Source organism: Hermetia illucens, chromosome 3, assembly GCF_905115235.1.
Source record: "Hermetia illucens chromosome 3, iHerIll2.2.curated.20191125, whole genome shotgun sequence".
Classification (NCBI taxonomy): Eukaryota; Metazoa; Arthropoda; class Insecta; order Diptera; family Stratiomyidae; genus Hermetia; species Hermetia illucens.
The window spans coordinates 122,928,998-122,950,916 of NC_051851.1; the positions used below are offsets into that span (position 1 = coordinate 122,928,998).

Here is a 21,919-nt window from a genome sequence, read left to right on the forward strand (position 1 = left end):
TAGAATGCACTGAGATCTGAAGTCGGATGATGACGCTTTATATGAAGTTGTTGCAGGATAATATAAACGCCATCTATCGTAAAATCCTTAAAGTTAATTTATACATCTAATATGTAAATTGCTCGCGGTAAATAGTCAATTGGTTTGGCGCTCTATCAAATGTTTTTAAGAGCGGGATAACTACAGTAATTATTTTAGAAAATGAAAATCTGAACTGCTCGTTCAAAAAACGAGGATCAATAATGCAATCAGGAAACGAAATAGGTGGAACCTGCGTCACAAAATCATAATCTTCAAAATTACAGAATGATCGCTAGTTCCTTTTCAGATGCAGATGATCAAGGAAGAATTATCTTAAGAACACATAAAGCTGACCAGCGTCATGGTTTGCCTTCGTGTGGTCACAAAAGGTAAAATCACTTTGGTAATCGTAGAAAAGGGTGTCACTATCGGTACAAATCTTTACATCAATGACATTTTGCAGTCTATCCTACTGCCTCAGGGGCAGCAATACTTTGAAAACTATTGTTGGGGGAAATGTGTGCGTTGCTTTCTTCGAACGAAGGCCGACTCATCATCATCATCATCATCATCATCAACGGCGCAACAACCGGTATCCGGTCTAGGCCTGCCTTAATAAGGAACTCCAGACATCCCGGTTTTGCGCCGAGGTCCACCAATTCGATATCCCTAAAAGCTGTCTGGCGTCCTGGCCCACGCCATCGCTCCATCTTAGGCAGGGTCTGCCCTTATAGACTTTCCGGGTGGGATCATCTTCATCCATACGGATTAAGTGACCCGCCCACCGTAACCTATTGAGCCGGATTTTATCCACAACCGGACGGTCATGGTATCGCTCATAGATTTCGTCATTGTGTAGGCTACGGAATCGTCCATCCTCATGTAGGGGGCCAAAAATTCTTCGGAGGATTCTTCTCTCGAACGCGGCCAAGAGTTCGCAATTTTTCTTGCTAAGAACCCAAGTTTCCGAGGAATACATGAGGACTGGCAAGATCATAGTCTTGTACAGTAAGAGCTTTGACCCTATGGTGAGACGTTTCGAGCGGAACAGTCTTTGTAAGCTGAAGTAGGCTCTGTTGGCTGACAACAACCGTGCGCGGATTTCATCATCGTAGTTGTTATCGGTTGTGATTTTCGACCCTAGATAGGAGAAATTGTCAACGGTCTCAAAGTTGTATTCCCCTATCCTTATTCTTGTTCGTGCTTGTGTTTGACCAGTGCGGTTTGATGTTGTTGGTTGATTCGTCTTTGGTGCTGACGTTGCCACCATGTATTTTGTCTTGCCTTCATTGATGTGCAGCCCAAGATCTCGCGCCGCCTGCTCGATCTGGATGAAGGCAGTTTGAACGTCTCGGGTGGTTCTTCCCATGATGTCGATATCGTCAGCATAGGCCAGTAGTTGGGTGGACTTGAAGAGGATCGTACCTCTTGCATTCACCTCAGCATCACGGATCACCTTCTCGAGGGCCAGGTTAAAGAGGACGCATGATAGCGCATCCCCTTGTCGTAGACCGTTGTTGATGTCGAATGGTCTTGAGAGTGATCCTGCTGCTTTTATCTGGCCTCGCACATTGGTCAGGGTCAGCCTAGTCAGTCTTATTAATTTCGTCGGGATACCGAATTCTCTCATGGCCGTGTACAGTTTTACCCTGGCTATGCTATCATAGGCGGCTTTAAAGTCGATGAACAGATGGTGCAACTGTTGTCCATATTCCAACAGTTTTTCCATCGCCTGCCGCAGAGAGAAAATCTGATCTGTTGCTGATTTGCCTGGAGTGAAGCCTCTTTGGTATGGGCCAATGATGTTCTGGGCGTATGGGGCTATCCGGCCTAGCAAGATAGTGGAGAATATCTTATAGATGGTACTCAGCAACGTGATACCTCTATAATTGCTGCACTGTGTGATATCTCCCTTTTTATGTATGAGACAGATAATGCCTCGTTGCCAATCGTCAGGCATTGATTCGCTGTCCCATACCTTGAGCACAAGTTGATGAACCACTTGGTGTAACTGGTCGCCTCCATATTTAACCAATTCGGCTGTAATTCCATCGGCTCCTGGCGACTTATGATTTTTTAGCCGATGAATTGCACGGACTGTTTCTCCTAAACTTGGTGGTGGCAGTATTTGTCCGTCGTCTTCAGTTGGCGGGACCTCCAACTCGCCGATGTTCTGGTTGTTCAGTAGCTCATCAAAGTACTCAACCCATCGCTCTAATATGCCCATTCTGTCGGAAATCAGATTTCCCTCTTTGTCTCGGCAGGATGAGCATCGAGGTGTATAAGGCTTCATCCTGCTGACTTGTTGGTAAAACTTGCGCGCCTGGTGCGGTTGCTCCCTGTACTTTTCTAGTTCACAGACTTGTTGGTTCTCCCAGGCTTCCTTTTTCCGTCTGTGAAGTCGCTTCTCCGCTCGACGGAGTTCGTGATAAGTCTCTGCGCGTGCCCGCGTTCTTTGAGAATGCAACATTACTCGGTATGCGGCATTCTTCCGTTCCGTTGCTAGCTTACATTCATCGTCAAACCAGCCGTTCCGACTCCTTTTGCGGCTGGGGCCAAGTATATTTGTGGCCGTATCCATGATAACGTTCTTCAGGTGGTTGTGAAGATCATTAGTTGATGCTTCATCTCCAGGTCCTCTATTGACTGCGGTTATTGCGGCATCCATTTCCCTCTTATAGGTGTCGCGGAGGGTTGTGTTGTGGATGGCTTCAGTGTTCACTCTCACCTGATTGTCAGAGGGGATTCTAGGTGGTATTGTTATTCGAGCTCGGAGCACCATGCCAACGAGATAGTGATCCGAGTCTATATTGGCCCCCCTATATGTTCTGACATTCATCAAGGCTGAGAGGTGGCGGCGTTCGATCAACACGTGGTCAATTTGGTTGAAAGTGGTCCCGTCTGGAGAGGCCCACGTATGTTTGTGGACCGCTTTCCGCGCAAACCAGGTACTTCCAACAACCATTTCGTGTGACCCTGCTAATTGAATAGTCCGCAGTCCGTTATCATTTGTTTTTTCGTGTAAGCTATGGGAGCCAACGTATCGCCTGAATACGGGCTCCTTCCCTACTTGGCTGTTAAAATCCCCAAGTATGATTTTGATATCATATCTGGGACAGGCTTCGAGGGCTCTTTCTACTGCCTCGTAGAAGGTATCCTTCTCCGACTCTGCAGTCTCCTCTGTAGGGGCGTGAACGTTTATGAGGCTTATATTTCTAAACTTGCCTCGCAAGCGCAGAGTGCATAGCCGTTCGCTTATACTTTCAAAGCCGATAACAGCAGGTTTCATTTTTTGGCTGACTATGAAACCTACTCCGAGCACATGGTTTACTGGATGGCCGCTATAATATATGGTGTAGTGGCTCTTCTCCAGGAAACCGGTCCCTGTCCATCGCATCTCTTGCAACGCTGTTACATCAGCCCTATATTGGGACAGGGTATCGGCTAGCTGCTTATCAGCTTCATCTCTGTACAGGGAGCGCACGTTCCATGAGAAAATGCGCAAATCGTTGTTCCTTTGTCGTTGCCGGGTCCGTCGTTTTAACATCCGTCCTATCCGAGGCTCCTGTTGTGGCTTCGTAACAGGTTGTTTTCCGTGTAGGGTTGTCAGCCCTACCCAACCCCCAACCTGGAGGACCAGTTGGTACAATGTGTCCCGTTTTTAGGCGCGGGAGACTCGCCGACTCATCACCTCCCATTATTGTGGACTTTTTGAAAGAAAGTTTATTGGAAGGGTGGGATCAATTAGGTGAAAGATAAAGATCCCGCAGAATTTGGAAACGACTGGGCTATGTTGACTCTGAGGGCAACGGTCCATTCCAGCTTATTACCATAGACCAGCAACTTCGCAAAGCTGCCTTGTGGGGCCAAATTAAACGATCTTTGGGGGACAATTCATGCCACTTCTACGAGTTGATCATGCAGAATGCCCATCATGAAATGCAAAGCTTTGACCTTCTATAAGTTATTAGTAAAGTTGGAGTTCATTGAAAGTTTTGCTTTATATTATCCCTTATACCGATGCTGGGGATGAAATTAAAGGGGGTTTTCGAGTAAATTTCTAAAATATTGCAATATGCCATTGTTAACTTTATTTTAGCAGATATTGGAATGGGAGGTATTTTGAGGTGTAGATTTCGTATAGATGCACCATTGTGAATTTTTTGAGATTTTTCAGCTGGATAGGTTCTGACAACATGACCTGTTTGACTTTTTCTGGTACACATTTTGGAAAACTCACTCCCCTACGTTTCACTCAATATTAGAAATAATACCAGTTTCGGAAAGTACTAATCGAACCCTTTCATATGAAACCTCAAATGACCATATTCTGTGAAAAAATTTACAGCCCCTCTTTCCCCTCATACTCAACACAAAATGGCACCACTTGCTACATGTGAAGAGATTCACAGGTCATACTTTCTCACCAATTTCGTGACAGACAGACATCAAATCGATTCTAACAAGGTTTTGTTTTACAGAAAACGTTAAAAAGATGTTTATATACTATTATCAACTTTGTTTGGGCAGATATCAGTTTGCAGAGTATTTTCGAGTCTAAATATTATATAGGAGCTACACCTTGATTTTCAGATTTTATGTTGTATAGTTTTCGTAAATTGGTCTTCATTTATAATTGTCCCTCCTCCAAAACCCTACAAACCCAACTCCAATTTCGTAAAATACTAACCATGACCTTTCATTTGATATCACAAATACACACGTTAATAAAAATAAATTCTTTTTAATGCGGGAAATCGAATAGAAATAGATTCAACTCCAAACACTGTCGGCAACTCTGAGACATGTTTTAATTTCTTTGCATTCTGTGTTGAGAAATTATTTAGATGGCAATTATTATCTAGAAGATACATATGACACGCAAGGAATCATCTCTTCTAACAACTAGGATTTTGTCTCCAGTTGACTTACTTGTACTTGGTCGACTCCGAAATCATTTGGTCATTTTCTCGAGTCCAGTAATTGAGGGATGTAGGATGCGCCTCAATGAAACATTCTAGGGTAACGTTATAGTTCATGGGAACGCCTACAAGCTGGTGCGGTATCCATACCATAGGAGCAACTGTTGAAAATTTCCACAAGGATTAGTTTAAAATATCATAGCATAAAGGCCATATAAAGTTCAGCAGGGATAGTACATGCATATGGAATATGTATAAGGGTTTAAATTGAAGTTGCAATTACTGACTGCAAATTTGTAGGATAATTGGAATGGCATCAAAATACCAGGACTTGCTAGGATATTTCTCTCAAAGGATAAGTATCGTCATTTGAGCAGTGCTAGGGAAAAATAACTAGGCGAAAAGATGAAACTTAAGGATAACACATGCAACACTACTTACAATCCACGCTGACTTTAATACGTTTCGAGACACTTGGTGGCACACCATTTGATGCAATACATAAATAGGCACCCATTCCTGTCCTTGAAATCCTATAAAGTTCCAAGCTTTCGCCTTCCCATTCCGTCACTGTATCATGTATGCATCGAGAGGATTATAATATGTGGTTAACCACGTATCTGTTTCATGTCAGATCATATTTACACGTACCTTCTGTGACATCCTTTCGAATCGAAATTTTGCTGCCATCATCTCGTTTCCATTTGATGGACGGCGTAGGGCTTCCTGACGCACGACACCTCAGCGTTACATTAGAACCTTCACGCACTATCACATCGCTCGACGTTAAAGAGTCGTCTATGTTGGGTGGAACTACATCGAATAGAAAGAAAAAATATTTATGGATTTTTCGTTTAAATTTAATGAATTCTACAAAAAATGAAAGAATAATGGAATTTGGAAATGGAAAGGAATCACAAGAAGAGAATAAGTGAGATGAAGTTTGGCAATTTTTGGGAAAAATCGTATATATCAGTAGGCACCGTATAAAGCGATCTTCAAGATAAAATCTTTTTAAGATAAATATTAACTTAATTTTGATTTTAATACCCTGCCCTTCGATTAGATTCCATGTCTAACGATTCGTCTGATCTGAGAAAGAAATCTTAACCACGAAAATTAGAACTTTAAGTACATGTTTATGAGAGATAAAGAACACTCTTCTTCTATTTTTTCAGCCTTTGTGCCGTTTACAAGCGGGTTGGCTCGGCATTTTATTTTATGAAATGCCTTATCTGGATGTAATCTTGAGGCTTTTAAATCCCCATCCAGCGGTCGTTTACCATCAACTTCGATGCTCAGACCAATCTTATTAAGTGAATTCTCCTTAGCGCGAATTACGTGACCATACCATCGAAGACGCCTCTCTCGCAACTTTTCCACGATCGGTGCAACTCCATATCGATCGAGGATATCCTCATTTCGGGCATGATCAAAACGTGTCGCGCCACTAGTCGCAACATCTTCTTCTTCATTACTGCGTTCATTATCTTTTATAGTAGGCAAACATTCAGAACCATAGAGAGCGACAAGACGGACGACATTGCGATAAATTTTAGATTTGGGACGTCGATCAAAAAGAACACCAGTTGTGGAACGCCACTTCATCCAGGTTGCGTTAATGCATAACGCAGTTCTCCATTGGCCGATAGCGTCGACCCGAGGTATTTAAATCGCTCATTGCTGGGCAGATCACTGCCGCTGACAGTGGTTGTGCCTGTTTCATGGAGATCGGTGATCAAAAATTCAGTTTTATTCAGATTCAATCTGTGACCACTTGCACAAGGCGATCATTCCATTTTTGGACAATTTGCTCGAGATCATTTTTGCTGTTGGATGCTAGGAAAACATCTTCTGCCTAAAGCCGTGTATAGGCGCTGGCCGTTGGATGTCCTCTGTGACGGTATCCATAACAAGAAGAAAGATGAGTGGTGGGAGGGCGCTTCCTTGATGAACACCAATAGAGAACGAAGCGGTTTTAATACACCCGCCATAATTCGAACTTTATTTTTCGGATCATGGTAGAGCAATTGAACCCAGCGCACGAGTTTTTCTGGCACTAAGTGTTGTGGTAGAGCATATCAGATGAGTTCGTGTGGCGCATGGTCATACGCTTTCTCTAGATCCAGAAATACAATGTACGAAGGGTGATGCTTCTCACGGTGTTTTTCCATGAGTAACCGCGCAACGTGTATTGCGCCAGTATTTCCGCAGTTTTTGACAAATCCGGCTGTTATTTCAACGATTTGGCAAATACGTTTGTCAAAATCTTCATGGTATGAGATAGTAACCGGATCGGACGGTAATTTGAAGATTCTGTTGGACTACCTCTCTTTTTCCATATTGAAACTTTGGTACTTTCTTGTCAGTCAGATGGCGTTCCACCTTCCTGAATAACCCGATTAAAAAATTCACTGAGCCACAGTGTTTGGTCCCAGCTCTTCACTTTCCAGAACTTAAATACGATGTCGTCAGGGCCTGTGGCTTTCCCCGATTTCATTCATTTTATTGCCTCCTCGATTTCAGTTGCGCTGCCACTGCTCCAACTGTCGGCAATTACTGTAGAAGTCGAGGATAAGCAAATTCTTCAGTTGAAATCTGCTCGAAGCATTCTCGTCATCGATCCGTCGCAACTCGACGGTTGGTAAGCAAAGTACCGTTCTTGTTATTAACGCAACAGAAGTGTTCGATATCCTGTGTGCGTTGTCATGTCATGGGTGCCCGCAAAATCAATTATAAGCTCGCCGCTCCCATTGCTACCCCTTTCCCTCATGACACCTGTTATCGTCTGCCTTTTTAACCGCATGACCTTTAAGGTCGCCGGCAATAATATAGTCGTCAGCAGGCACGTGGCAAGTCTTTTCATCAAGAAGTTGCCAAAAGGCATCTTTCTCGGTGGTGCGTACGCGGTGAAGAAGTAAATAGTGCGATCAGCTGATATAATGATGAGCTTCATTAGCCGATCATCGAATCGTTCGACTTCTTTAATGGCATCACGGAAACCCTCTGAGATGGCGATGCCAACACCATATTGAATGTGTGGGTTATCAAAATAGAGAAATTTATAGCCATTTTTACCGCGTTCGCGTTCAATGTCGCAGCTTTTGGAACCAGACCATCGCGTTTCTCGCAGAGCGCAGATATCAATGCGCCTTTTCTGAAGGGCTCTTGCGAGTTCCTCCGTTTTTCCAGTTAGGGTACCAACATTTAGCGTGCATACTCGTATTTGTTTTGTTCGGACTAACTTGCTTACGTCCTGACGCCGTCTATGCGTCAAGAATCCTTGCCCATTTCTCGACAGAACCGGGGCCCATCGTGCCACGTCGACTAAGGTGGACGTACTAGCATTTCTCCGAGGCTTGTGACTCAATCTGATCATCATGTTTGTAATGACATTGTATGCATTTTCTTGGTCGGCCTGTCGCGGGACCTGTCATCAAGAAAGATCAGGTAGGATTTAGCATAGTGGAATAACTCCAACTATACTCTATTTATCTCTGTCCCTGATCTCAGCATTTTATTTTTATTTTACTGAGGATAATGCAGTACGTTGCCTCAAACCTTCCTTCTTTACCTGGGCTTGGGACCAGCATACTATGTTAATATCATGGCGGAGTTCGAAGGTCAAACAATGGTAAATCGGATTAATGCTATGCGTTATGAAATTGCTTCTCGCATTAGCGCAACCTGAATAAAATGGCTTCCCACAATTGGTGTGCTTGTGATCGACGTATCAACGAGCATCTCAAATTTGCCGTTTGCCCTATCAGCCTCTATGATTGTGAGTGTTGGCCGATGGATTGTATGGTGATGTAGTTCGCGCTGATGAGAATGCACTTGCCAAGATTGGTCTGAACATCGAAGTCGATGGTAAGCGACGTTGGCAGATCAGGTCGTTAATAGAACAAAATGGCGCACTCTGGACGAGCCGACCCTACTTGTGAATGGAACAAAGGCTAAAGAGAAGGAAGGGAAACCGATAAGGATGAAGCTTTCTTCAACGCACTTGATATACGTGACCACTGGAACTACTGGCCATTCGCCGCATAGCGGAATCAAATCACTCGATTTGGACTTGCACTGAACAATTTTTTGCGAACAGAACAAGGTACAACGATCTGTCAAAAATACTTCTATACCTCTAATTCGAATGCACACTCACAGGCATTATTAACACCCGCCTATACAATTTACAGTTGTAACGTCCGGATATCTGACTGGTCAGAGCACAAGGCTGTCGTACGGAAGGTCGCGTTTCAAATCTCACTGATGGCAAGGGGATTTGTATCTGATTTGACGTCGGATACCAATCGACTCAGCTGTGAATGAGTACCTGAATCATATCAGGATAATAATCTCGGGCGAGTGCAATGCTGACCACTGTGCCTCCTACAGTGTACTGTAGTGTAGCGTTGCGGTCTCCAATGAAGTGCTATAATACACTTCAAGGCCCTGATCCAATATAAGTTGTTGCGCCAACGATTATTATTATTATATAATTTGTCGTCCTGTTGGTTAACTATGGCTTCTCAGCTGTTTTGCTTTTTGTTAAGTGGGAATCCTTGTACGGCTATTTCGTTTCTTAATTTTGTGTCACCGGAAGGTTTCCAGGTTTTTACTTTAAAATCCTTTCCCGTTGTTTTCTGTGAATATTGATTAATTTGAATTTCGCTCATTGTTTGTGACTGTAGAAAATGGCACTTAATCCATCTGATGCGGCTAGGGCAGCGGCTTTTGTTGACGCTCTGTACGTCCTGTTTTGGTGTGAAAGCAGAATAGCTTTAAGTGGTCCACATGGAACTTTTCCTTCATGCGCTATATCCTCCATAATATAATAGTTTGGAGAGGTTTCTCCTATGAACCTCGAATGGAACTTGTTATGTTCGATAGAGACAATGGATGAAATTAGATTCATCACTGAGTACCTTAATGAAATCGGGATTCAAGTTTTATCATGGCTGGCACGCAGTTGCGATCTTCACTCAATTGAGTACATTTCGAAAAACCTCAAAAATGTGTACGATCAAAAGCACCCGCCCCTATGACCCAGCAGAACTCAAGACTGCTGTGTTAGAGGAGTGTCATAATATCCCCCAACAAACATATCATCAAAGAATTGTTAAACCGAGAACAGAGACGGCTGGAACGCTTTTTTCAAATTTCTTGTTTTAATTTTTATTGAGAATTTTGATAAGCATTCTTTAATAAATAACTTTTTTACAAGGCTTTTTTTATAATTACCTCAATCGTAATTTTCCACGTACGTCTCATTAATTAGCCTGAGTTCTAAAAAGTGGAGCCATTTGCTGGAAAATTTTCCTTTGCGGATATTGGGGGACTACTTTAAATGCCGTACCCTGCCCTACGAGACACAGGAAGAACGGTGGAAACCGAATGTAACATCGGGGTTAGCACAGGGATCCATAGTTGTTCTAGACCTTATACTTTGTTTTCTAAGACTCGAGATGTTTAATGAATCGCATCTGGTCGGATACTTGCATGATATTTCGACGCTAGTTACCACGCGTACAGTTGAACAAGCTTCATGTACACTCGATCGATTCTCTGGAGAAGGCTCCCGCAGTCGTCCCTATTCAAGTTGGTGGAGGCATGGCCATGACAGCATCATAGATGTAAAGATGAGCTTCTTCAAACAGGTCCCTTATCCAGCAGTTATCGTTTACTGATGAGTGTGGTTTAGTTCGACTTTATTTATAATTCCGAAATATGAACTTCAATAAGAAGATGTATCACAAGCGTCTAGCGCAAGTATAATGGCGGAGGGTTTTGCGCTTGCATTCTACTACTTACTATCTTGGAGCGTGCAGTAATGGTGCTGAAAGCAAAGACAGAGCCCGGTCTCAGGGCATGGCTGGAAGCCAGGGAAATAGAACCGAGGGATAAATGGAGCGCGCATTACAGCAAAGGCTTGTGACTGTTGTTCAATAGAAAGCACCCCAGTCGCTCAGCAGCGGATATTTTCAACTTTGCCTGCACAGAATCAGGAAATAGCGGTCGCCCGACTACATTTATTGCATGGATATGTTGGATTAAGCCTACCGCACGTTTTTCTTTTTCAGAAGGTGGAGCGCCATCATCTTTCGATGGAAGCGTGTCAAGTGGCCTCCGAAAACTATAGTTGAGATCATGCTGCAGAGTGAGGGCATATGGAGCAGAGTGACACGTTGCACTCAAGGCATTCTTAATTCGAGAAAGAGGATAGAGAGATGGATAGAAGATATGCCAGAGCATCTGTGGTTCTCCAAATCCACAGAAGTTTTGCTCCTACGCTGTAGTAGGCCTGCCCTGAGGTATTGTGTTAAACGATTCTTCTTTTGAGTCCTAGATGTTCCAGGAGGGTGGTTTAGCTGATAGTTTGTCTGAGAGTCGGCACTTTGCGCGTATATGCATTTCACCTACCTACACAATATCAAACAAAAACAAGTCGGAAATCGGAACTTCGGCGTATCAGGTATAAAAGGTGTTGTTGATATTTTGTGTAATAGTATTTGGGTACACGATGGTTCCAATTATACACAGCTCGTAGTGTATGTACCCATACCCATATTCAATTCGATGTGGTGCTAACATTTTATCTCGTGGCGTGGACGACATATAATTTTTTTTAATGATAGTAGGATTTACACCACTTCCCAATATGATACTCCCTAACAAAGTCTATATTACTTAAATGCGAATCTAGGATGAACTTAAGGGGGGCTCGGAGAAATTTTTCAAATAATAATAATATACTATTAACTATTAATAATTTCTAGTATCTAGGGTGAAAAATCAAAACCAATATCAGCTATGATAATGAAATCCGCGCACAGTTATAGCCAAAAACTGTTCTGATCAAAACGTCTCACGATAGGCTCAAATCTCTTACGTTACAAGATAATAATCTTGCCGGTCCTCCAAGAAAAATTGCGCACCCTTAACCGTGTTCGAGAGAAAATTTCTTCGGAAAATGTTCAACCCCTACAGGAGAAAATTTATGGATAACATTAAGATCTTCTGGTTGTAGATTAAATCCCGCGAAGTGGGCTGCGGTGGGCAGGTCACCTAATAAGAACTAATACTTATACGCAACAAACATTTTAATTATCTCCTTATTCCCCTTCTGCAGTGGGGGTACCATTAATTAGAAGCGTGTGGACAGCAAAACCAGCCCCTACGTTTAATTCTTTACATATCGGAAACAGCACCTTTGTCTTGACTTTGTACTTCCCAGGCGCTCAAATATCAGATGTACGGCCGGCGTACTTCTCGCCTTCTCCTTTGTTTTTACTTTAAATTCGTTATAATCTTCATCGATATGGTCCTTAGAGTTAAAGCTGTTTCAATGGAGAGCCTGCAGTATCAAAAGCTCTGGGCAATAGCAGAGCAAACATGTGACTAGCACCCGAACTCCGATCGCAGCCGGTTGCATTAACTAGTGGCTTTCCCTTTCGCCAATATACATACATTTCACTAAATTGAAGCATGTTAGCTGCCATCGCAAAAACAAACGTTTTGCTTTTTATGGTTTTCCCAAAGGTTAAACCATAGCTAAGCATACTAAGCCTAAACAGTCGGCAGCCTGGCCGACATAGCCGTTGTTACAAACGACCAAATCATCGATAGCAGTTGAAGTAGGTTAAGATCTGTGCTATGTAGCACTTCAGGGAATATCCAAATGGTAAATGCTTGTAGGAACGGGTGTCCACAGTAACTCACTGATACAGCTCTGTGGAGAGATGCAATGAAAAGCTTGAATGAAACGTAGAAACAATGAGTGCATCTGTGCCGTCATCAAGCCAAAGTGCTGACACGGAAGGTTAAAATTCTGCGGTTATGAATGGCGCATTCCTCCGCAAGCTGACAGACATATCATAGAGCTTGAAATGTTTGTCACATGAGCTGAGAGGAAGCAAGATCTTTTGCCGGAAAAAAAAATTTCCAGCTAAAAACAAAGCACTAACAGTCCCGTTTTTCCCTAGTAAAAACATAACTTTAAGGTAAATATAGCACTTAAATCGTAGGTTTCAAACTTTTCAAATATCCTGGTTATTCGCACGCTTCGCTAGCAGGACGATTTCATGGTGCCAAATGATTTACGAACGTGCATCAGCACAAAGGAGGAAAAAGAATGAGAGGAACCAATTACGAACGCAACAACAAAAGCAACAATAACAATTTCTGCAGTTTATGACACAATACGTATGCACGTCCCTGCACACTTGCAGCAGTGCAACAAAAATCGTACCTAGAACTATCCTCAATCGTAGTCATAGTTTCCAACAACTTCCGGATATTATGGCTATACAGAATGCGTATCCTCGGTAATCCTAGAAGTTGGACTGTGTTAATACACTGCCGAATCCTTGTTGTTTTTGCACTTCTCGTTTGCTGTTTACATCCTGCCCTTCTTCCCATCCCAATGGATAGGATCTCAAATCTAGAGAGCAAGTTGAAACTGGGTAATTTTTCAATAATTCGATGGAACCAACGATCCCATACATGAGAAGAACTAAGGCATGGCGAAGGACGAATGAAAAAACTCCACACTTGCTAAACAGAACAGAAAAAAGGATAATTGATGTGTTATTGTAGTGCAACTATACTCAGGATGATATATTTCTGTTTTCCTGCATCCATGTCAGATCCTATTTAGACCATCGTGAGCGCGACAACAGGAAAAGTTTGGTTGGAAGCGGAGGAGCGCAGTCAACATTATGGGGAGAGCTTCGAAAGAGATGACGTAGCACGTTTTCAGACAAAAAGCCAACTTTGAGATATTTTTATGGATTGCAACTTTTTGGCGGAAAGATACATTTATCAGATCTAAGGGAGTAATGTGCAATATATTCTATAAATTTGGATATGTATGCGCAAATAATTGTGTGGCGGCATGCATATGTTGGTGTGTTTGCTTGAATGATTTTTGTTCAAAGAATTTCATGCTGAAAGTCAATATTCCATAAAGAGTTGCATGTAAAATCGGGGATAATAAAAAGACTGTTTGAGCAAGTGATGGTAATGTCAAGCCAAAATGAAAGAATATTCGATTCCCTGTTTCTTTGGTATAAATCTTCCATGAACCTCATACACCAGTAGTAGTGTGAGCACCTATAAAAATAGTCTTAAGTTATTTCATTGCACCACGATTCCACCCCTACTTAGCTGGTAGTTAGAAATATGATGCTGACATTCTAAACTACTTAAGGTACAATCAATTTACACGAAATATGTAGATGATTTTGTTCTAGTATAATTCTCCCGGCAAAAATTAGTGTAACAGATGTCTTTAAGCAAAACCTTAAAAATAGGGTTTTCTAATAAGCACTCGGACATTCCCACAGAGAAATGCGGGAACAGGGTCAGTTTGGAACCGGTTTTTTAGTCTTTGAAGCAATAGCAGATGCTATCCTAGAAAATTCTTAAAATGTTAGTCCTAAAATCTAGTCATGATTGGTCACCTGAATTTTGTTTCCAGAGAATCCTCTGCTTTATTTTCTTGAATTGAAACCATGTTCATCACTATGCGTTTTATGACGATATTGCTAACCATTATCGGCAATTACTCAACAATATCGGCTCTCGGCGATTGATGTCTGCTGGCGACAATAAACAACAATATTGCTTGTAGCGAGTTTGGCAATTGGAACTCACTTATTCTGTAGGAACACATTACCAAGACGAAGTCTGGCGATCACCTACGATGGTATTTTGTCAAGCCCTAGTTCCGTTCAAAACTAATCTAACTGGGAACTCGTGTACACTCGAACAATATGTTGTCAATTATGAGACGGCAAAACTCGCAGAAGCCCACATTCAAGTATATGAAGCTATTATATGCTAATCAAGTCTTCCGTCACCTATTAACTACAAAATTTTATCTAATAATAATCATCATTATCACTGACGCATAATTTCCATCTGGTCTTGGCCTACCGGTAGCGAAAGTTCCGATCTCGCTTCATCACAGTTCGTTATTTCTAATAAATATTTGGCGTCTTGGCCAACACCATCGCTTCGCCAAGGCATGATCCATCTCTTTGTCTCTTACCACGAATATTATCTTTATAGTCTTTATTGTCGATTTCGGCCAAGTTGAGCTTGCTTCTATCAGTTAATCCGGAGTTGAGCAGTACGCCTCATCACCGTTGTCGATTGTAATGCCACCACCGCAAACTCGGTCGTGCTCTCGTCGAAGTATGGTCCCAGAGGATCTGCTCAGTTTCGACGAGAGCTTTCTTTACAACAGGTTTGTTTTTTAATATAATGTCAATGTCATTAGCATAGAATAACCATCAAGTGGAATAATTCAAGATGACTTGGATTCCTCATACCAATCATTTTTAACGTCGGGCAAATAAGCGCGTCCACCGCGACTAGTACGATGCAACAATTTTTCCACGCTCACTGCAGTAGATGTGGCTATCACACCTAGGCAACGGATCAACAGCGGCAAAATATTATTAAGTTATGTCTGGCTTAGGCGAATAAATGTTTCTTCCTCAGGCAATCATTAACGGCACAACTGATATCCGGTGTAGGCCTGCCTTAGTAAGCAACTACAGACATTCCGATTTTGCGCCGAGATCCAATACAGTATGACTAAAAGCCTATGCCATCACTCCATCTCAGGGTCTATCACATCTCCTCTATCTACCAGAAATATTCAACATCCAGACTTTTTGGACTGGATCATCCTCATCCTTATCGATTAAATGATCTGTCGCCTATTCAGCCCTATTTTATCCACATCGTCGTGATATGGCTCCTAAAATTTGTCATTATATAGGCTCGGGATCGTCCATCCTCGTGTATGGAAGATTTTCCGCAGAATTTTTATCTCGAAAGCGCGTGTTCACAAATTTGAAGATTGTTGTCTGTATAGTAAGAGCTTTGATCCTGTAGTGACATTTGTAGCGGAACAGCTTTTGTAAGTTGGAATAGGCTTTGTTGGCTGCCAATAACCGTTTACGCATTTTGTTCTCATTTCTGTTATTGGTTATGATTTTTGACCATGGAGAGGAGCAATTATCAACGGTTCCGAGGTTATACTGTCATATTTTTATTGTTCTCGGTTGCCTAGTGCTGTTTAATGTTGTTATTTTTTTCATTTTTAATGCTGACGTTGCAACAATGCATTTCGTCTTAGCTTCGTAAATTTGCAGTCCAAAATCTCGCGTCACCTCCATATGAATGAAGATACATTTCGGGTGTACGTCTTATAATATCATCAGCATAGACCAGAAATTGAGTAGACTTGAACAGAATGGTGGATACCGGATCATTGTTCCCAAAACCAGATTGAAAGGATGCATAATAGGACATCTTCTTGTCTTAGACCATTGTTGATGGTCAAAGGTCTCGAGAGAGTTCCTTCTTCCACATCACCCGTGCAGTATGCAACGAAAGAAAAACGGAAATTCTCTCAGCGTGGCAGCTATAGTATTTGGCTGGTCCGCGAGAGCTTTTAGAACACTTTTGATTTGGTTCTAGAAGGAGGCGATGACCGGAAGCGAACAATCATACCGTGTCACTTTCCATGCCAAGATGGCGTTTATTCCCAAACAAGAGATCCAACAAATGACAGAAGTAAGAAATTGAAATATATGGCTTAGCGAAACTTCAAGCAAGAAGACCTTGTCATGCCCAATCATTACAAACTACGATAAGAATTCTGGAACTTCTGCAATATTCTTGAGCAAGCAGGAATACTACACAAAACTGTACTTCCAGTCGAATATTAATCCATGGGTCAGCCTCTTATGAATAATGTTCAAAAACAAAAACCACCCCAAAACAATAAATTAAGTTCAGAAATTTCTAGAAATCATGGGAAATCTACAAACGGATTGGTATTCCGAGCGGAACTCCAAAATTGACTTTTTAGTTCAGATGCTTACCTATCAGGATAATGTAAAGAGCGTTTCCTAATCATTGGAAAGGACAGGAGAGAGCTCAACATAAAATCCCATTCATCAGAGTGGAAATAGGAGCTTCCGAAAAACAACTAGCATGTTATTATACAACAGCCTTGAGAAAGGCCAGTTCAACGAAAGCACGCAACAGTCAGTTACCACTTGATGAAAATCAAACGTCTGGGTGTCTTGGCCTAACGGTTGAGCCGCATATATTTGCGCTTTTTAAGGTTTTGTGTAAAACAAAACCTTATTAAAATCGATTCAATGTCTGTCTGTCTGTCACACGCATTTTTCTCCAAAACGGCTAAACCGATCCGAATGAAACTTGGTGGACAGATGGGAACTATGAAATCCCACGCATACAGCGAGTGCCATAAATTTAGGTGGAATTTAAAGGGAGGCTCCCCATACATGCAAAGGGGGGGATTCAAAAAATTTGTTCACCGGATATAGTTGTGTAGGGTAGCAAATGAAAGGTCTTGGTTTGTACTTCCCGAAACTGACATTAGTTTTGGCATAAATTGCAAAGTGCGTGAGTAAGGAGTCAAAATATACGCATTTGAAGTGAGATAGGACTCATTTTCGGAAGATGAAATCTAGGCCTCAAAATATGTCTCACTCCGATATCTGCTCAAATAAACTTACTAATAGTATACTACTACTTTTTAGAAATTTACTGAAAAACTCCTCTTAAATTCATCTTAGGACTTCCGAATTTTGCGCCAGAATAGAGGACAATATTTCGTACATACGTGCTAAATTTCGTGAAAATCTGGCAATTAACGCCAAAGTTATAGCAGTTCAAACTTAACAATTTCGCGCGAATTTACTGCTTCCAAAGCCATGCAAATCAGGTGCTGACGTCATAATTAATAATAATATAATAATCGTTGGCACAACAATCCATATTGGATCAGGGCGTTGAAGTGTGTTAGAGCACTTCATTCAAGACCGTAACGGTACACTACAGAACACTGTCGGAGGCAATGTGGTCAGCATTACGCTCGCCCGAGATTATTACCCTGATTTGACTCAGGTACTCATTCACAGCTGAGTCGACTGGTATCCGACGTCAAATCAGGATGCAAATCCCACTGCCGCCAGCGAGATTTGAACCGCGACCTTCCGTACGACAGCCTTGTGCTCTAACCACTCAGCTATCAGCTATCCGGATGACGTCATAATTACCCGGAATAATTGACATTCGGGTGGAATATTAAAGTTGCATTTATGAAGAATCTATTTATCGGCAGCTCTTTTTAAGGTTTTGTGTAAAACACTTATGTGAAATCTAATCTTCGAGAGATGTCCCATTCCGGTATCTGCTCAAATAAATTTACTAATAGTATATTATCAATTTTTAGAAATTGACTTAAAAGCTCCCCTTGAGTTCATCCTAGGTATACCAAATTTTGCACCGACATAGACGACAGCCTCGTGCATACACATGCTAAGTTCCATGAAAATCCAACCATTAGTGTCAAAGTTATAGAAGTTCAAACTTATCAATTTCGTGCTAATTAACAGGATCCTAAGCCATACAAATAGATGCTGACGTCATAATTAACGAGAATAATTGAAATTCGAGTGAAATATTAAAATTCCATTCAAGAAGAATCTAATTCTCCCTAGCTTTTTTTTATATTTGATGTTGGTTAAATTGTTGGCATTGGCTAATAATATTAAACTGAGAGCGTGAAGCGCATGAAGTTGACCATTATCAACACAGGACTTTCCATCAAAAGATTTATTGAAATTGCTTTCTAGAAAATAGAGGGCAATGTAATTTGCAGCTATATCACACGGAGCTGTCGTGCATTCGTCGCTCCTCACATCTTTTTCTTTTTCTTTGGCCTTCAGTTCACAAGCGGGGTCGGCTCGTGGTGATCCTTTTCGTCATTTTATTTTATCAAATGCCTGATCAAGATGTAATCGCGAGCCCTTTAAATCCCCATCCAGCGTATCAACCCACCATTGTTTTGGCCGGCTTTTTGGTTGCTTCCCATTGTTTTCGATGTTCTGACCACTACGTCATAATTGAATTCTCGTTAGCGTGAGTTACGTGACCACACCATCGAAAACGCCTCTCTTGCAGTTTTTCCACAATCGATGCAAACCCACATCGATGGGGGATATTCTCACTTCAGACGTTATCAAAACGTGTCACGCCACCAGTGCAATGCAACATCTTCGTCCCCATTACCGCAAGATGCCGTTCATTGTCCTTTATAGTCGGCCAACACTCAGAACTATAGAGAGCGGCAGACGGACGACATTGCAGTAAATTTTAGATTTGGGACGTGCGCTGATACGTCGATCACAAAGAACACCAGTTGGGGAATGCCACTTCATCCAGGTTGTATTAATGCGTGAAATAATTTCATTACGCAGTTCTCCATTGGCTGATAGCATTGACTCGAGATATTTAAATCGCTGAGTTCTGGCAATAGCAGTAACCTGCCCTTCGAGATACTTAAATCGCTCTGTTCTGGCAATGACAGTAACCTGCCCAGAACTGAGCGATTTCAATATCTCGGGACAATGCTATAAGCGAATGGAAAACTACGTTATTCTCCTCACATAGGGAAGCACAAAACCTTTTATACCTGAAGCGTCAAGCTTCCGGTTTCCCGACTTGTTTTATTTTTATTTACGGACTCCATTGTACCAGACATTCCGGTTTTGCGCCAAGATCCACTTCGATATTCCCAAAATCTGTTTGGTGTACTGCAATCAGACGGTTGGTATCGCTCATTTATATAGACTACGAAATTGGATAAAAAATCTTCGGTAAATTCTTCTCATTTGCAACTTTTTTTCTTAAGAACCCAGTTGACTAGTGCTATTCGATGCTGCTGTTTCTTTCGTTTTTGTTGCTGACTTTTCAAAAATACATTTCGTCCCTTCATTAGTATGCAGCCTAAGATTTCGCATCGACCGCACCTGCCCGATCTGGGTGCAGGCGATTTGTACGTCTTGTCGTATTCCTCCCATTATGTCAACATCGCTAGCATAGCCTAGTAATTGCGTGGAGTTCACATCAGTATTACGGACAATTTCCAAGTTAATAATGATAGGAAAAATGATAGGAAATCCCTAGCGTAATCAGTCTTATCAACGTAGTCGGATGCCGAATTCTCTCATGGCCATGTAAAGTTTGAACCTATGCTATCATAGGCGGCCTTGAAGTCGGTGGAGAAATGCTGGAACTAATGATCATATTCAAAGAGATTTTCCATCGTTTGTCGCAGAAACAAAATCTGATCTGTTGCTGAGTTAACCCTTTTTGGGCTATCGGGCCTAAAATGATAGCGGAGAAGATCTAATAGATGTTGCTCAGTAACGTTATCCCAACACTTGAATATTAGTTTATGGCACATTTAGGGTAGCTGATCGCCTCCATATTTAACCAGTTCGGCTGTAATTCAAACGGCTGTCGGTCAATTATATTTCTCAAGCCAATGAACTACACGAACTATTTCTTCTATATTTTTTCTCCGTCGTCATCCTTTTTCCTCTTCCTTTTTATTTTCATATAACATATTTTTTTCCAAGCCATTCTAAATCTCGCATACAGGTTTGATACTATTAGCGCATGGAAAAGCGACCAATAATATCATGTGTCCAACAGCAAATTCCTAGACAAACATCTAATACCTGCGGATCATATGGTTTCCAAAATTGTCTTTGAGTAGAGATCCGTAATCACCAGAAGAGAAAAATTATTGAAAAATAGTCACAACTGTTTTAGGATTGCAGGCTTAATCCTGTCAGTGATAGAGGGTGGATCGAGCTCGGGAATATTTTCGAAAAAAAAAACGTTTATGTCCAACCGCTCGGAGGAACCGTATCTGTTTCTGTTGCCAGAAAAATGTCTGGGTCAAAAATAGCGGGGTTACATCATCCGAATATGTTCCGACTGTCAGGAAACATTATCAGCACTGACTAGGAGCACATATCAAACTAGTTGGTGTGGACCTGCACGACTGAGCGAAACATTCGTCATGTGGATGCCAAATGAACTCGCTAAGAATCAATGCCGGGACCTGAGCCAGCATTTGGCGTCTCCCATATCTAGTCTACTCGGAAGGATTCATCCAGCCGAATGGAGAAATTCGAATTCTTTCCATCAGACGCAAATTGTTGAGAATGGACCCTAGGCCTCTAGAGCGGCATTAGTATTCTTCTATTCCAAAACTACCCAATGTGAGAAAAAAAAGGGGACGGTCCTATAGTTCATACCCAAATGTCTTGAGAATTTAGACTAAGATTCTTTGGAAAGTTTTCTTAAGCGAGGGTACATTGGAAAGGTGTTCTTAAGTGAAGAATCGCCTCACTCTCCACCCTGTGAAGGACATTCTCGGATTTGCAAAAGTTTGCGAACGCCACCTTCCCATAGGCAATTTTAAGGAATCGCGCATTGGGCCTATTAAAAGTTCCAAGCATTTGTAGCTAGAGCGCCCCTCTATTTCTTAACCTAGCCACGCTTACCAGTCTGCTTCGCGGAAATTTTTTCATTGTCATTATTGATTATTTATCTTGACCCCATTTCCTTAGTTTTGGCTGAGTTGAACAAACCGCCCTGCGACTACTTGTATGATTCAGCTGTGTCTCGACAGTAACCTGCTCGGAACGGACTGTGCGCCATCAAAAAAAGGGAATTTATTATTGCGCTGATGAGGAAAATGGAAGATGCCGCAGAACGATGATGATTTCAAAAGTGAATGCTGCATCACAAAAGAACTTGCTTGTCGTCGCAACCCTTTTGATGGTCTTATAAAGGACATTAACGATAGGCTTCTCATTCACAGAGACGATCGACTGAAGAGGTAGAAGGAAGAATTCAGGACGGTCCTTAACCCTCCATTTCCAACTCTTCTGGATGAAACGGATAGTCACCGTAATATGCTAATAGGGATTGTTCCTCCAAGCAGAAGAGGACTCATTTCCGCCATCAATACACTCAAATGGAGTAAAGCTTTTGCTCTTGACGTTCTTTTGCAGAATTATGTATTGCTGTAGCTGCAATTTCTGTAGATCTTATACTTCCGCTCGTAC

General features: G+C 41.8%; 1 protein-coding gene across 1 annotated transcript in view; it reads right to left on the bottom strand.

Moving 5' to 3' along the window:
• Positions 1 to 21,919, bottom strand: part of LOC119651240 (lachesin-like) — a 248,053-nt gene that overhangs the window by 39,989 nt on the left and 186,145 nt on the right. The window contains exons 4-6 of the mRNA XM_038054719.1: positions 5,595 to 5,756; positions 5,385 to 5,513; positions 4,954 to 5,104 (exon numbers count right to left, since the gene is read on the bottom strand). Coding sequence (XP_037910647.1) covers positions 4,954 to 5,104; positions 5,385 to 5,513; positions 5,595 to 5,756 — 442 coding nt within the window. The remainder of the gene's footprint in view (positions 1 to 4,953; positions 5,105 to 5,384; positions 5,514 to 5,594; positions 5,757 to 21,919) is intronic.